At 34.5% G+C, this 16740-nt stretch overlaps 3 protein-coding genes across 9 annotated transcripts in view; 1 reads left to right on the forward strand and 2 right to left on the reverse strand.

Annotated features, from left to right (window-relative positions):
• Positions 1-870: 870 nt before the first annotated feature.
• On the reverse strand, positions 871-3597 carry LOC148305865 (uncharacterized). The gene is made up of 3 exons (XM_088265976.1): positions 3435-3597; positions 2515-2866; positions 871-1747 (listed from the first exon to the last, which is right to left on the reverse strand). The coding sequence occupies exons 2-3, from the start codon at positions 2831-2833 to the stop codon at positions 963-965; spliced, it is 1104 nt and encodes a 367-aa protein (XP_088122102.1). The 5' UTR covers positions 2834-2866; positions 3435-3597; the 3' UTR covers positions 871-962.
• A 970-nt stretch (positions 3598-4567) lies between these two features.
• bcn92 (LYR motif-containing protein bcn92) lies at positions 4568-6092 on the reverse strand. The gene is made up of 3 exons (XM_088265918.1): positions 5940-6092; positions 5534-5654; positions 4568-4756 (listed from the first exon to the last, which is right to left on the reverse strand). Exons 1-3 carry the CDS (start codon positions 6026-6028, stop codon positions 4694-4696), a joined length of 273 nt encoding a protein of 90 aa, XP_088122044.1. The 5' UTR covers positions 6029-6092; the 3' UTR covers positions 4568-4693.
• Positions 6093-6788: 696 nt separating this feature from the next.
• The window catches only part of LOC148305867 (uncharacterized), a 29716-nt gene continuing 19764 nt past the window's right edge, over positions 6789-16740 (forward strand). Inside the window, exons 1-5 of one of the 7 annotated variants that reach the window (XM_088265912.1) lie at positions 6789-6894; positions 12321-12427; positions 13952-14076; positions 14928-15091; positions 15616-15675. In XM_088265912.1, coding sequence (XP_088122038.1) covers positions 13952-14076; positions 14928-15091; positions 15616-15675 — 349 coding nt within the window. In that variant the 5' untranslated portion in view covers positions 6789-6894; positions 12321-12427. Of the gene's footprint in view, positions 7249-10727; positions 10842-12320; positions 12428-13951; positions 14077-14927; positions 15092-15615; positions 15676-16740 lie in introns of those variants that run through there. The other 6 variants (XM_088265913.1, XM_088265911.1, XM_088265915.1 and 3 more) reach the window with 6 other exon arrangements.

The following is a 16740-nucleotide window of genomic DNA, read 5'->3' on the forward strand; positions in this document are numbered from 1 at the left end:
TTAGTTGTTTTTATTTTTATTTTATATATATAAAATAAGTATTTACTTATCGTTGTATAAAGTAATCACTTAGGCTAGCCAATGATACGTCGTAAACACCCTAACTTAAATACTTAGTTCTCAATACGCTTCCTCACATATGCTGAGATTTGAATGTGATATTGATATACTATAATACATGCATATTACATCGTAAAATTTGTAGAATTCAACTCACAACGCTGAAATGGTTTAGAATAACAAAAAGATAAACAATTTCTTTGTCAAACACTCATCTACACCCGATGGTTTATAGGACACTGCATCATTTAAACGGAGTATTATCTTGATCGTTTACATATGAAGGAAATGTGATCAGCCCTCCGCTTCAGGCTCCAATCCATATAAATAAATAAACATTTAAAAAATGTCCCATCCTTTTGTTTGTTTGTAGGTACTTGTTGCATTGCTAAGCATAGGAAATGTTTGAAACTTTCAAAATATCTTGATTACATCCTCGCGGAGGTCACTGTATTAAAACAATCGCATGATAATAAGTGGAAAGTATTGAAACAAAAAAAAAATAGAAAAATTGAAATGATAAAACAGTTTACGAAATATTTTTTATAACAATAACACAAGTACAATAAATCTATTTTTATAAGAGAAAGGGGGTTTTTGTGACTGTATATTACACACATAAATATATAAATTTATGTAAATATATATATATATATATATATATATATATATATATATATATATATATATATATATATATATATATATATATATATATATATATATATATATATATATATATATATATATATATATATATATATATATATATATATATATATATATATATATATATTTAAAAGTTGAAGGTCAGTACTATGTTACGTTATTACAACCTGTGTAGATTTATAGTGACGGGTCTTAAGAAGTTGAATCAGACTTAAAACTAATTAAAAACGTGATCAAGAATTACATTCTGCCATTTTCTTTCTTTCGTGCATCTGCATGTGTCTTTGCAATGAAAATTTGGTCGAACATTTGTACGGACAGTACGTACAGAGGAACGGTTTTTCGCCAGTGTGTGTTACCATGTGTTTTTTCAACAAACTTTCGATGATAAACCTCTTTGAGCAAATCTGACAAGCGAATGGTTTGTCGTTAGTATGCGTGCTGTGGTGTATCTTCAGCTTGCTCTTGGTGATACACATGTAAGGACAAATGGCGCAGGCGAACCGCTTCTCTCCAGTATGGGTGAGCGTGTGGTACTTTAAACTGACTTTATTGATGGTTTTGTAAGCGCACATAGAACAACCAAAGGGTTTTTCGGCTAGATGAGTTAGAGAATGTCCTTTGAGCTGCGATTTTGTCTTGAACTTTAAAGTACAATCAGAGCAGGGGAACGGTTTCTCGCCGGTGTGAGACAACATGTGATTCTTCAGCGAGTCTTTGGTTAGGCTTTTATATGGACAAGCGGAGCACAGGAAGGGCTTTTCACCCGTATGCAGGCGCATGTGCTGCGTCAGATTGCCTTTCTGCCTACATTTGTAAGAGCACACCGAACACTGGAACGGTTTGACTTCGCTGTGTATGAGCATGTGTCTCGTTAGCCGGCTTTTCTTCTTAGTCAAATAGTCACAATCGGCACACTTGTACGGGTTGGGGTTATCCTCCGTGACCTTGATTTTAGACCGCGGCTTCAGGAGGATTTTTCTTTTCGTTTTTCGTTTCTTTTTATTCTCGAATTCATCTGTAAAAAAATATTTATTCACTTACATGACAAAATGTGCAATCTTTATTTATTATCAGCGTACATCGAATTTCTAACAGCATAAATTGTATTTTTTGACATCGCATCAAAGATGAAGAAGAATATGGAAGCCTTAGCATTTACGGGGCTGACGACCGTCATAGGCTGATTTGAGTGATAACTTTTCGCACGTGTAACATTTACCAATTCTACCCATTATTGACAACCACACTACTCAAATTATTGGAAGTTCTATACATATGAAACAATTTTAAAAACATAATTGTTGAATCACTAGAACTTCTCTAGAGACATCTATTGGTGAGACAAAAAAAAGGTTTTTATTGAGCAGAAACTCTTATATTAGTATGTGAGGTCCGATCCTGGATTATAATCACACACATGAGAAACACGAGAAAATATGATTTTTATTTTTATTATTTAAGCTTATAATTTGACCAGATAATTTATTTACAACATTTTGAGTATGTCCAAATACTTGTTCACAAAATCTGGATTATTTCCAATCACATAATAAAAATAGATTAAATTTTACACGTTACGATGCGAGCATTCGTATAGTCAGTACAGCGAGCCGAGCGCTCCGTCCATAGTTTCGGATGCTCGCTGCGAGCGATGTTACGACGAAATGCTCCGGTCAGTCCCCACTATTAGCCTTGCATCCTTACCATACACCACCATTCGAATATCTAGTATACAACGTTTTATTTTATGGAAATTTTATTTAAAAAATGCTAATATATTACCATGTGTAGAATATTTTTCCAGGACTTCCTCTTTGATATTTACGCAAGAAGAAGAGAAAAAATCATCACCGAACGAATCATCATAGTAGTCCTTATTATCGCTTCCGCCGCTAGTACTCGGTTCCGATTTGAGGCATTTGATACCCGGGAAGGGAAAGTCCAGTATATCGTCAGTTTGGGTTTCAATACTGCAAAACGCTTTAACAGCAGGAGCCTTAGTAACATCTCCGACTAGTGCAGTCTGGGTTTCTTGAGTTTTGTACTTCTTTTTCATCAAGCCACAGTCAATAAACGCGACCTCCGGATAATCAAAATTCATGGTGTCCTGTTTCTTGGATTACCAACATAAGACCTTGAAATAAAAACTAATTGTTAAATATAAACATCACAATTTTTATATAATAATTCTTCAAACCCTTATCCGCACCCCAATGGTGCACAGGGCACTGCATCATATGAACACAGTGTTATCATGATCGTTAACACATGAAGGAAAGGTGATCAGCCCTTCGCTTCAGGTATCAGTCCAGAGATTGAATAAATTTTAGAGTGAAAAAACAATTTTATTTCTTTCTTTGATCCCTCCTGGGAATCGAACCCGGGACCTTCAGAACGGTGGCCGAGCGTGCTGACCATTACACTGCGGAATTGGACATACCCGCCGATTAAATACTACTTTTTTTTTAAAAATCCACTGTGACACGTGTTTCGATGCATTCCGCATCATTTTCAAACACCGTATGTGAAGCTGATTCTAAATTTTTGAGTTGGGTCCTTGGGACGTTGAAGGTTGAAGAGGGGGTAGAAGCTGTTTCGTATTTTTAATTAATTATTTTTAAAAAATCTTTAATTTTAAAACAAGAAACGCTCGTATACGGTACAAAATATTAAACATGCATCAGACTGAATTCAAACTATACCTTAGGCATTACTAAAGTAGTTGTTTGACGTTAACTATGTATGTACCGTTTACGTAAGTAAATTAATGTTTAAATATGAATTTTTCTAGGATTCAAACAATTATAACACCGTAAACCGCTACAAAAAATACAAATACAGAACTTTATCAACATTGACGTTCAGATGTTTTGACATTTGCTATTGACAGTCAATAAAAAGTTAGCCATGGAAAAAATGTGTACCATAGGCTAATAGAATATTGTGACGTAGGTACTGTATCATTATTTGTCTATGATGATAATTTTTTATCTTACCAACGTGCGTACGTAGGTAGGTACAAAAATAGGTAGGAACTTTGCTAGATTCCTAATCTAGAGGCTTTTCTTGCGCTCGACTATTACTTTTAAAACAGATAGAATTAATTTTCGCGCGAATGCACATATCGCTCATTCCTTTCAACATAATTATACATAAAAAAGGACTTTTCAGGAGATCGTTTTTAAAAGTTTAAAAATATAAAATTTATTAAAAATAAATATCGAGCCACTTATTGAACTTTTTAGTGTGCAACAGATCTTTTTAGCTAAAACCGGAATGTTTTTTCTCCATTTTAAATATATTTAGATTATTTAAAAAAATAATTAAACAATAACTTTTCTTCAAAATGCAAAAACAACACTTTCTGCCCTGTAGTGGGTAAATATTAAGTTGAAAATATGCCGCTTTTGCTGGGATATAGTACATTTTTTGGGCATTCCGAAAACATGCACAACTGAAAATTTAGATTTTTGATTTATGACGTTATGATAACAAAAGATGTTGATAGAATAAATAAATAATTCTTTTCATCTCACCAATAGATGTCTCTAGTGATACAAGAACAACGTTTCGAAATTGGTTCATATGTATAAAACTTCCAAGAATTTGACTAATGTGGTTGTCAATAATGGGTAGAATTGGTGAATGTTACACGCGTGTAAAGTGATGACCTAAACCAGCCTGACGGTCGTCAGTCCCGTTAATGCCCAGACTTCTATATTCTTCTTCATTTTTGATGAGAAGTCGAAAAAAACTCCTATAATTGGAGATGATCCAGATTTGTGAACAAGTATTTGGACACACTTAAAATATTGTACACAAATAAAAAAAACAATTTTAATTACATAACTAGATTTATTTAATTTATTTCATTTATTTCATGGTGTTAGTTTGAAAAATATCAAAATTTTCTAATTGTTTTTGAAATACCATAACTTTTTTAATTTTTTAAAATAATTTGTTAGTTCTTTGCTTCGTTCTCTACAACTAGTTTATTCGAGGAGTACATGTTCCCAATCAGTGCCTGAAAATAAAAATAGATAATTCATTTATTTATATAAAATATTTTCCAAACAAATATATCGTTTATTAAAAAATATTACTTTGAATTTTTACTACACAAAAATGATAGAAATATTAGTGTATAACCACTCACCGAGACTTTTATGTCTACCGGTTTCGAGACGTACCCGTCTCTTCGTCAGGACAATCACTACCACAGCATGCAAACACTACTACCCTTCACTACCATAGCATTATTAATAATAAAACCCTTATCCGCACCCCAATGGTGCATAGGGCACTGCTTCATATGAACACAGTGTTATCTTGATCGTTTACACACGAAGGAAAGGTGATCAGCCCTCCGCTTCAGGTACCAGTCCAGGGTAATATTGAATAAATATTACAGTGAAAAAATCACTTATATTTATTTGACCCCCCTGGGAATCGAACCCGGGACCTCCAGAACGGTAGCCGAGCGTGCTGACCATTACACTACAGAGGCGGACAGCATTATTTACACACTTAAAACTACACAAAATGTGTATCACATGCGTTTTTGGTCTACCTGAAGACCAACATGCACTAGGGGTTGCAGCATAAACATGCATCAAGAGCCGAGGTCAAACATGCACTGTGTATATTTACTAATATTTTGTTCAAAAATATAAAAGTAATAATGACTAACCACAAAGTAAATGCTTTAAATATTAATAATATGGAGAATATAAAAATATTTACAAAGTTAACTGAAAATATTTCATCTTTATTGTTTAGATAAGACTTGTACAATACTAACCTGTCTTTTTATCAGTTCTAGATTTTTCTGAGCAAAATCGACTTGTTTTCTTATAATTTCATCGTCAGATATTTCTTTATTATCTTTAAAGCCATCGCGGACTCTCCTGATTGCGTACATCCTGTATTTATTAACAAACAAAAAAACCTTTATATTAAACAAGTACATAACGTACTAAACAACACACTTTAAGTGATTTTAACCTTATTTATTACATAAGTCATAAAATGGAATATCAAAAGCTAGTTCTTAAAAAATTAATACACTTTTAATTCAAATTTACCGCCGATGTTATGAAAAGGCAACAAATTGACTGTCGAGTCGGACGCAAAAATTGCGATGAAAATGACAACAAAAGGTGACGAGGAAATTCCTACATCTGGAAAATAACGTTTCGATAACTTACCGAAAATTATAAGCTGATATTTTCTCCGATTCTCTCAGTAATAATTTGTATAACGAGAGCGCCTGACTCCGCGCTGAGGAAGCCGCCATTTTTATTATTGTTCCGATTTCTTCTGTCAAAATGGGGCTACCTGTGGTGGGGAATTTTTTCCCTACTTTATTAATGTTAGTACCTACTCAGTTGTTCCAGCTTTCTCAATCTTGGTGACAAAGCTGATATTGTTGTCGCATCACGGGCACAAATTTAAGCTGAAGCATTGTGTTAAATTAATAAAAGCCTAGTTCAAAGCCAAAGAGAGATAGCTCAGCAGAAAATTTGTCCCAACTGTGGTTTTGTATGTTTATAGAAATATAGCAAATTTTGAAAATAAAAAGTATGAAAGGATTGATTTTATCAAAACGAAGAGTATGTAAAAAAAAGTCGGTTCGTATGTCAAATTCAGTATTTTTTCTCAATGAAAATACTTTGCATGTTTAACCTCGGCTCGTAACGCATGTTTGTGCTGAAACATTTAGTGCATGTTGGTCTTCGGGTCGACCAAAAATCGCATGTGTTAAACATTTTGTGTAGTTTTAAGTGTATAAATGGTGCTTTGGTGGGGAAGGGTAGTATTGTTTGCATGCTGTGGTAGTGATTGTCCTGATGAAGAAACGGGTACGTCTCGAAACCGGTAGACATAAAAATCTCGGTGAGTGGTTATTTACTAATATTATTAACATTTCTATTTAAAAAAAAAAGTGAAAATACCTTACTTCGAATTTAGAATTAAAAATTACAAAAGTGGCTTTTTGTTTCCCTGAATATGATCTAATTTTACTACTGGTAGCACTCAACGTACGATGCATGTGTATCATGGATGATGTGCAATATGTGTCTGTGTATGTGTGCGTAATGATTCACGATCGGCTGTCATCTGTCATCGATATGTCTGTATTGGTAGTAAATATTTAAAAAGGTATGTGTTATGTTATGTTTTAAATTATTGCGGAATAAAAACCAGTTTGTTTTATAGAAAAATGTGTTAATTGTATGGAACACCTCGTGAATTGCGTGACGCCCGGGCCGCGGATTCATTTTGATAGCTAAAAGTTTCACTGTTTGGCTCGCAATTTGCATTTAAATTGGTATATTTTACTATGCAGAGGCAACAATAGACTTAGTAATCTGAGTCTAGTGTGTTCTGTGATTGTTCAGTAAGTCATAACTTTGAATGCTTTCAGTATAAAGTATCCATAACCGTACTTTCGCTACCGTTTCGTTTGTATATAAAGTATGTACTCGGAATAATGCGATAGCCCAATGAATCTTGGTGAGTCGAAAATATTAAATTATTCCTATATTTATCTAGCTTGAAAATTCTTCAAAAACTTACTTTTATCCTATTTTTAACCCTTTCCGGTCCCCCAAAATTAATACAAAAAATAAAACCCTTATCCGCACCCAATGGTGCATAGGGCATTGCATCGTAGTGACGCAGTGTTAACTTGATCGTTAATTGCATGAAGGCAAGGTGATCAGCCCTCCGCTTCAGGTACCAGTCCAGGGTAATATTGAATAAATATGACAGTGAAAAAATCAATTATATTTATTTTACCCCCCTTGGGAATCGAACCCGGGACCTCCAGAACGGTAGCCGAGCGTGCTGACCATTACACTACGGAGGCGGACAGGATTAAAAAAATTAATCTATTAATCCCCCAAAATTAAAAAAAATATATCTAGGTATTCAGTTACAATCCAATTGGAAAAAATCTTTTGTCCTCTGCTCCACATACTGTTGTATTAGATACGAGTGACAAAAATGTAAGCTTGGAATTTAAAAAAATAATACTTAAGATGAAAAAAATGTCCAATAACATCCGACATGGGACCTAAGAGGAAAAAATCCATGTCGAATGAGATTCCCCATTGGACCAGTAAGGGTTAATCCCATTTTATTTTGCAAAATTCTTTCCATCACTAAAACGTCTTTCAAACACTTTGTGTAGGGTTGTGGTCCCGTGGTTAGTGTCGCGGACTCTTGAGTCAAGAGTTTTTCGGTTCGAACCAACTCTACCACAATTTGATACCTATTTATAATAATGAGCCGCTTAGGCTCACAGAAATAGTATTATATTGAAGTATTTCGTCCGCCTCCGTAGTGTAATGGTCAGCACGCTCGGCTACCGTTCTGGAGGTCCTAGGTTTGATTCCCAGGAAGGGTAAAATAAATATAAGTGATTTTTTCACTGTAATATTTATTTAATATTACCCTGGACTGGTACCTGAAGCGGAGGGCTGATCACCTTTCCTTCATGTGTAAACGATCAAGATAACACTGCGTTTATATGAAGCAGTGCCCTATACACCATTTGGTGTGGATAAGGGTTTTTATTTATTTTATTTATTACTTTTGTAAATAATAAAAACACAAATATTTCTCTTTAAAAAAATATATGTTTGAATGAATATTAATGAAATCCTTTTCAATATTTTTTTGTATATATTGCCTTCTATATAAATAATATTCTAATATTTATTTGACCAAGTTATTCATCATAACATCGTTTGCGGCGAGCCCTCCGACTATGAATGGACAACTTGGCTTGCTGTACTGACTTTACAGACGAATGGTCGCATCGTAACATGTTACATTACAAAGAAATGGCTCCTTCTATTCGAAACAAAATGCTTGAAATCCTAGAATTTCACTGTAGACATCCATGATAAGATGGAAAAAACCGTTTATTAAGCAGAAACTCTTTCATTTGAATGTGTGGTCCCAATCCTGGATTATATTCACATACCCCAGAAACGCTAGAAAATATCCTTTTAATTTTTAACTTATAATTTGGCCAATTTATTTACAACATTTTGAGTGTGTCCAAATACATGTTTACAAATCTGGATTATCTCCAATTAGGAGTTACATTACATATTATTATTTTTCATAAAATAATATGAAAAATAACTCCTATAATTGGAGATAATCCAGATTTGCGAACAAGTATTTGGGCACACTCAAAATGTTGTAAATGTATATTTGTTTTATCATTCTTTCCTCACTCATTCATTCCACGTGTCCAAACTGTCCAACACGTTCATAAAATAATATGAAACATACTCTTAGCTTGATGGATTATTCTTACCTCAGCCTGCATTCTCTCCTTATGTCACCATTCAAACGTCTATCATAGATCTTCATACTAAATAAACTGTTTCTCAGATAACTATAATTACACATGATAAAACTAGTGAAGGATATTGGTAAGATAAACTAACATAGGATACAAATGTCTAACCCTCTTCTAGTGGAACGGTAGGTCTGCCGAGGACAGTCAGCAGTCCGCCTTCTCTTGAGGAGTGCAACGTGGTTTCCCCCCAGCAATGAGCAAATGCTGTCAAGTTCCCGATTGAACATAATTCTTGAATCACTATAACTTCACTAGAGACATCTATTGGTGAGATGCAAAGAAGCTTTTTATTGAGCAGAAACTCAAATAAATACCCAGACTTCCATATTCTTCTTCATCTTTGATGATATGTCAAAAAATAATATGAAAATAACTCCTGTAATTGGAGATAATCCAGATTTTGTGAACAAGTATTTGGACCAATCAAAATGTTGTAAAAAAAACATATTTATTTAGTTAGAAGAAACGAAAATTCTTTAATGATCTATAAACCTTGTACATAATAAGCAAGGTAAATAATAAAAGCATTTACTTATATAAATATAATAAATGCAAAAACTGTAATAATACATTTCCCCTATCATTCTGCCTTTTAAATTTGAATATTTTATATAGTTTGTCCCATTAAACTAGTATTTTGAACTGTCTGATAAGCGTAATGGAATGATGTATGATACAGCCCCCATAATTTTATTTACAAATTCTAACAAATTGTTTGATCATTCATTTGAAACAGAGGTTCTCAAACTTTTTCGTAGACCCCTTGCCATGTTTTTCGATTTTTGGTAGACCGAGTGCATTTTTTACAAAAACGTGATCATTGACTGTTTGATATCTTACTAGCTTAATATTGCCCTGAAAACATCCTAAAGGATTAAACTTGGTATTACTTGGATTAAAGTAGAATATATTTATTGACTTGGTAAAAATGACTAACTGCATTGATGTTTATTTTCTTGCCAAGCAAAATGTGTTTTTTCAACAAATCCTAGCGGGATTTCGGTGCATATGGCTGCAGCAGGTGGCTGGTGAGTCATGTGCAAAGACTTACTAATTTATAAAAGAAAAACCCACTTAATAAAATTTATAAAAGATTCAAGAAAATTAATTTGTTCTTCAGAAAAATATAAAACAACATAATTTTTTCATATTTGTATTATTTATGCCTCTTATTTTCTTTATAAACCTTGCTTTTCTTTTTATTAATACCTACATAAAAAAATATGAATAAATACGTGTTTTCTTGAATAAACATTATTATTATTACTAAACCATATCCGCTCCCTAGGTGGAGCGTATGGAGTCCACAAACTGTCTCCAGGCTTTTCTGTGAATAAACATACTATTACGTAAAAATTGGTATATGTCCCGTTTTGAGGACAAAAATAATGGGTCAGTTTATGTATACCCACACACAGTCCATGCCTTTGTGGAATCTTTTTTTGTATTAATATATTTATATTTTTTTGTACTTATATTTATATTATGTTGTGAAATGCCAAAGAATTTAAAATAATGAAATAAAACCGTATACGTCCCCGTTTTTTTTAAATTCCCTCCAATCTGTCGGTAAAGCGAAAAATTACAAGCCACGTCGGTAAAGCAGATTCCTGCAGTTTTCTGTTTTGAACTGTCACTTGGCGGTGTCCGGTTTTTCGTTCTCGCGTCGCCGATTTGAAATAACACATAAAAATTGGACATTTTAACGGCGCATTCGCTCAAATCAGATGTGAGTAGACATTTTCGACTATTATCGCTAGAAGTAAGCCGTGGTTCGCCTGCTAAACCAGGCGTAACTAAGTGCTCTACCGCGACTGTATATTGAAGGTTACTTCGAAACTCCTGCCTATATTTTAATTAGACTTTTTATTTATTTTTATTTAACATGGTTACAAAAGTTTTTGCAATTAATTTTCTATACATTTCTACTTAAAATCTTAAAATTAATAACGCAGTTCTCTCCAATAAAGAGACTGAGCTCTTGTGCTTGGAGAGGGACTTACACTTATTATTTATGTTTGTTGGTAATACAATTTATTTTTAGTATATATTTTTTTCTTTCATTAACATGTAAAACATGTCGCTCACTCCTTTCAACAACGTCATATATAAAAAAAAGTCAATTTTCAGTTGTGCATGTTTTCGGGATAATAATAATAATAATAATAATTTGGATAATTTGTATAGCGCCATTTTCGTAAAATACTACCTCAAGGGCGCTTATAAAGACATGGATAATAATAATAATAATAAGATTATGATGATAATGATATAAAAAAAAAATGGATTAAAACGTCGTCAATCGATCTCGGGCTTTCGAGTCTGGAGCGGGGAAAAGATGAGCCGACACATTAAAACGCCTTCCTCTTGATCCCATGGGCTGGAGAATGACCAAGGTGTTGAGCAGGACGACTTCCCGAACGATGGTCGTCATGCCCAGAAAATGTACTATATCCCAGTAAAAGCGGCATATTTTCAACTTAATATTTACCCGCTACAGGGCAGAAAGTGTTGTTTTTGCATTTTGAAGAAAAGGTATTGTTTAATTTTTTTTTAAATATACTAAATATTTTTCAAATTTAGAAAAAACATTCAGGTTTTACCTAAAAAGATCTGTTGTACAGTGAAAAGTTCAATAAGTGGCTTGATATTTATTTTTAATACATTGTATTATATTTTTAAACTTTAAAAATGATCTCCTGAAAAATCAAGTTTTTTGATATTTGACATTGTTGAAAGGAGTGAGCGATGTATAAAATCCATTCAATTCATTTTTTAGCATTTTAATGTCTTCAATTTTTTGAGTCTGTAGGAAGATTAGTCAAGAACTTGGTTTATGTATTAATTTTAAAATTAAACACAGATTTTTTGAGTCTACTAAGTTGTATTTTATTAAAAAAACACATAAAAGTTGATATTGTGACAATTGTTTCGCCTAGTTATGGCATTTTCAAAGAATGTGAATGTGTATTTCATTTGCACTATTCTGTGAGACAGTTTGTATTTCATTTGCACTATTCTGTGAGACAGTTTGCATTTCATTTGCACTATTCTGTGAGACAGTTTGTATTTCATTTGCACTATTCTGTGAGACAGTTTGTATTTCATTTGCACTATTCTGTGAGATAGTTTGTATTTCATTTGCACTATTCTGTGAGATAGTTTGTATTTCATTTGGACTATTTCTATGAGATTGTTTGTATTGCAGAATGCCGGACGCCTTTCTACACCGAGGCGTCGCGAAGACTCCGCATAGGAAGGCGACCGCCTTTTTGACACCTTTCCACTAATACAACGCCAGCACGGCAACTCGAAGTAAGTAAATGCTGTATTTACAGATTATAAAATGCATTTTTTCTTTAAAAAAATCCTCATAATTCGGGTGCGTCTTTTCTTCTTCTTCTTCTTCAAACCCTCTTCCGCACCTGATAGTGCACAGAGCACTGCATCATATAAACGCAGTGTTATATCCGCAGCGTCTTTTACTTAAAATTAAAATAAATATGCGTTTCATCATCTAATGTCTTAATAAGAGGAAACGCCTCACATATTATCATATACAGTGAAACCTCTATCTATCGTTTTTAAAGGGACCTATTAAAATAAACTATGAATGCGGGAAAACAATGAATGCTGGATTAAGAGGTCAATACGCAAATAGATACGACCGAGTAAAGGTACCGTCCTCCCAATCTGCATAACCATTCGTAGGCTAAAATTGTAAGAAGAATACATGTTTCAGATGCAAATGTATTTATTTAAAAAAAATACGAACCTGAATAGAATTTAAAAAAAATAGTTTTGTATTTTAACTGTTTTATTTTTAAATTTAAGTCAATAGTATATTTTCGGCTTTGCAAATTGTATGTTTTCAGCATCGGTTATTGAATGTGTGTTGTAAAAAGTTTTCTTTCAAAGAGTGTACACGCTTCTGGAAATGCAGGTACAGGCAGCGGCTCCTTTTCATCAATATTGACCTCTCCTGCTATCGGGTACACAAGCTTTCGATAGTTTCTATTCCATAAGTTGCCGTAGAATGTAAGAAAATTGAAAATGTAAAAAATGTGTAAAAAAACAGACAAAATGTATCAAATATGCAGCTTAATTCAAACGATAAATGCGGTAAATGGCAGTAAATTAAATTAAAATCGTATACATTAACAAAAATAAAAAATAAGCAAGAATACTATTGCTAAAGGTGTAGAAGAATCCCGCTTCGGAAAACTCCTTCAGACACATGGAACAGATCCATATCCAATGAGATATTGTTCAACATAGCGGTAGCTCTTCCTACAGGCATAACCATCGGCAGGTTGGTCCTGTGTATTCTTCTTCTACTCCGATTTATTTCTCATTGCTGAGGGTTGTGACCCTTGCAGAAGCAATGACTCTTCTCCAGTTATCCCTTGACTGCACTGCACGTAGCGCTCCAACCACCGAGGTGCCTGCTGCTGCCTTAATTTGATCGGTCCATCGTGTGGGGGATCTTCCTCTCCCTCTCTTTCCCTCCAGGCTACCGATCACAATTAGTCGTTCCAGGCTATCCTCGTTGCAACGCGCAACGTGTCCAAAGAACTGGAGAATCCGTCAGGTACAGATATTGGCCAGAGTCAAGCCTGTGTATAGGAATGTGAAACAATCTATGTCGACGCTGTCTTAGGTAACTATCGGGAACATACAGACCAATGTTCCGGATAATCAAACATTGTGACAAAAGGGTATTCTACCAACTGTCTGCAGTTACAATAAATAACAAGTTTCCATATTCTTTTGGACTTTCTCTACCATAAGAGAGTAGTTGAGGTCGTTGTTTGCAATACTGAAGTTAGCTATGGTCAGATGGTGCTGGACCGCGCCGGGCGAGAGCTGGTCCCGCTGCTGGCGTCTTCGCAGCGCTGCCAGGCGGAGCACCGCCACAACAGCGACGGCAGAGGGCGCGCTCGCAACGACAACGACGCGGACCGGTGAGACCCTTCGGAATATATTCGCCAATCTTCCTCTTGTCATCATTTCATTTTTTCCAGTCAATTTATTTGTTGTTTTGGCGTTTAATTTATAGAACTCCATTTTAATTTATGTAATGTATGTCCGCCTCCGTAGTGTAATGGTCAGCACGCTCGGCAACCGTTCTGGAGGTCCCGGGTTCGATTCCCAGGGGGGGTCAAATAAATATAAGTGATTTTTTCGCTCTAATATTTATGCAATCTTACCCTGGACTGGTACCTGAAACGGAGGGCTGATCACCTTTCCTTCGTGTTAACAATCAAGATAACACTGTATTTATATAATACAGTGCTCTATGCACCATTGGGGTGCGGATAAGGGTTTGAATTTAATTAATTGTAAAATCAAATATAGAATTTTCGAGTCTACCAAGTTGAATTTTATTGTTAAAAACACATAAAAATTAATATTGTGACAATTTAAGTTTTGTTCTGACATTTCTTGGTGGAACTATTTATTTTTTTTCACATGAATTTTATTTCTTGAATGTTTTTCGCAGATACTTTGTGGCACATTTTATAAACTTTATAAAATGAAACAATTTGTTTTAACCACTTTTTATTGGTACACTTTATCCAACCGGTTTCGACAAGAACCTTGTCATCATCAGGGTTTATGTACTAATTCTAAAACATTGAAATACTCATAGTTAGGTTATGCTTACGTCTTAGGTAACTATCGGGAACATGCAGACCAATGTTCTGGATAATTTCAGGCTTATCCATCATACCGCGCAACAATGCTTAACTGTCACAAGTTGTAATCTGTAATAATATTTCCTATGTTTGCAATTTGCAATTATTTTCCGCAGCTTGGAGAAGATCCCGATGGATGTTCCCTACGACGTGTCATCGGCAAGATGGGCGCCGGGAAGGAACCCCCGGTTCATGCAGAAATTCTTCATCCTCTGTTGCGCCTGCGTCTGCATAATGGTCCTCTACTCCTCCACCTACAAGCCTTCCGGGATCGGTCCAGGTAACCTCACACATTTTAATATAATTTATATGTGGATGCCACCTCCGTAGTGTAATGGTCAGCACGCTCGGCTACCGTTCTGGAGGTCCCGGGTTCGATTCCCAGGGGGGGGGGAGCAAATAAATATAAGTGATATTTTCACTCTAATATTTATTCAATATTACTCTGGACTAATAAAGTTATAATAAAATATTTATTGTGATTTTAAAACAATGTTACTTTTCAATTATTTATGCAAAAGCATTTGTCTGATTGAACCGAGTTATCAGGCCGAGTACTCGGTTGGGCAAACATAAAACCGAGTAAAGCTCGTACTCGGTAACTCGGTAAAACTCCAGACTGGCACAGACTGTGTGCCAAAGTCGCGACGTGCGCTGTTCGAGCTGGCACATACTGTGTGCCGACAAACCCAAATTAGGTTATCTTTCGGGTAAAGCGAATCCATTCCGCAATATAAATAGCACTTGTCTGGATTGCATGTCTTATACTTTGGTTTGTAGAGTTTATTTTGTGGTTTTGCATAGATGGCACGCATCGCATGACACCTCCCCCCCACCCTAACTTGGCGGGCATCTTCCAAACAGGTACACGCATACCGCTACATACTACATCTACATGAATGATAAGGAGAGTGTTACATCAATATCTACATACATCTATATAAATGATAAGGAGGGTGTTATATCTATATCTACATACATCTACATGAATGATACATCTACATGAATTATGCATCTACATGAATGATACATCTACATATATAATATGATACATCTACATGAATGATATATCTACATGAATAATAAGGAGAGTGATTCATCTACATGAATGATATATCTACATGAATAATAAGGAGAGTGCTACATACATCTACATGAATGATAAGGAGAGTGTTACATCTACATTAATTATACATCTACATGAATGATAATGAGAGTGTTACATATACATACATCTTCATGAACGATAAGGAGAGTGTTACATCTACATGTGCCTACCTAACACGCACGCCACTCCACATCTATTCAAGGGTTGATTTGCGTTTTTCTGGGTTATTTTGGCGTTTATCTTATTGACATGAGTGTGTCCAAATACTTGTTCACAAATCTGGATTATCTCCAAATTGTAAGAGTTATTTATCATGTTGTTTTTTTTTACATCTAAACATAGATGAAGAAGATAATGGATGTCTGGGCATTTACAGGGTTCATGACCGTTAAAAAGGGAATTTTTTTATAAAAAGATAATAAAATGAAAACAATATTTACTGGTGTTTCTCATGTATGTGATTATAATCCAGAATTCGGACCTCACAGGCATATGAAAGAGTTTCTGCTCAATAAAAAAAGCTTCTTCGTCTCACTCAATAGATGTCACTAGTGAAAATTCTAGTGATTCTTGTACAATGTTTCAAAATTGGATCACATATATATATAGAATTTGAGTAGTGCGATTGTCAATCATGGGTAGAATCGGTGAATGTTACACGTGTGTAAAGTGATCACTTAAATCAGCCTATGATGGTCGTAAGCCCCGTAGATGCCCGGACTTTCATCTTATTCTTCTTCTATATAGATGAGCATAGGTTGAGATATCAATAAAAAAAAAAATCTATATGAATAATGATTTGTACACACTCAAAATATTGC

Source organism: Brachycentrus maculatus, unplaced genomic scaffold (genome assembly GCF_059751285.1).
Source record: "Brachycentrus maculatus isolate JH-2025_06_01 unplaced genomic scaffold, ASM5975128v1 h1tg000259l, whole genome shotgun sequence".
Lineage (NCBI taxonomy): Eukaryota > Metazoa > Arthropoda > Insecta > Trichoptera > Brachycentridae > Brachycentrus > Brachycentrus maculatus.

Bases quoted from the DNA above. Each gene is read 5' to 3' on its own strand.
- LOC148305865 (XM_088265976.1), bottom strand. From the start codon at position 2,833: ATGAATTTTGATTATCCGGAGGTCGCGTTTATTGACTGTGGCTTGATG. The intron at 1,748-2,514 runs GTAATATATTAG...ATTTTTTTACAG, and splicing joins GGAAAAATATTCTACACATG to ATGAATTCGAGAATAAAAAG.
- bcn92 (XM_088265918.1), bottom strand. From the start codon at position 6,028: ATGGCGGCTTCCTCAGCGCGGAGTCAGGCGCTCTCGTTATACAAATTA. The intron at 5,655-5,939 runs GTAAGTTATCGA...TAATAAATACAG, and splicing joins ATATCAGCTTATAATTTTCG to GATGTACGCAATCAGGAGAG. The intron at 4,757-5,533 runs GTTAGTATTGTA...TTTTATTTTCAG, and splicing joins TAGAACTGATAAAAAGACAG to GCACTGATTGGGAACATGTA.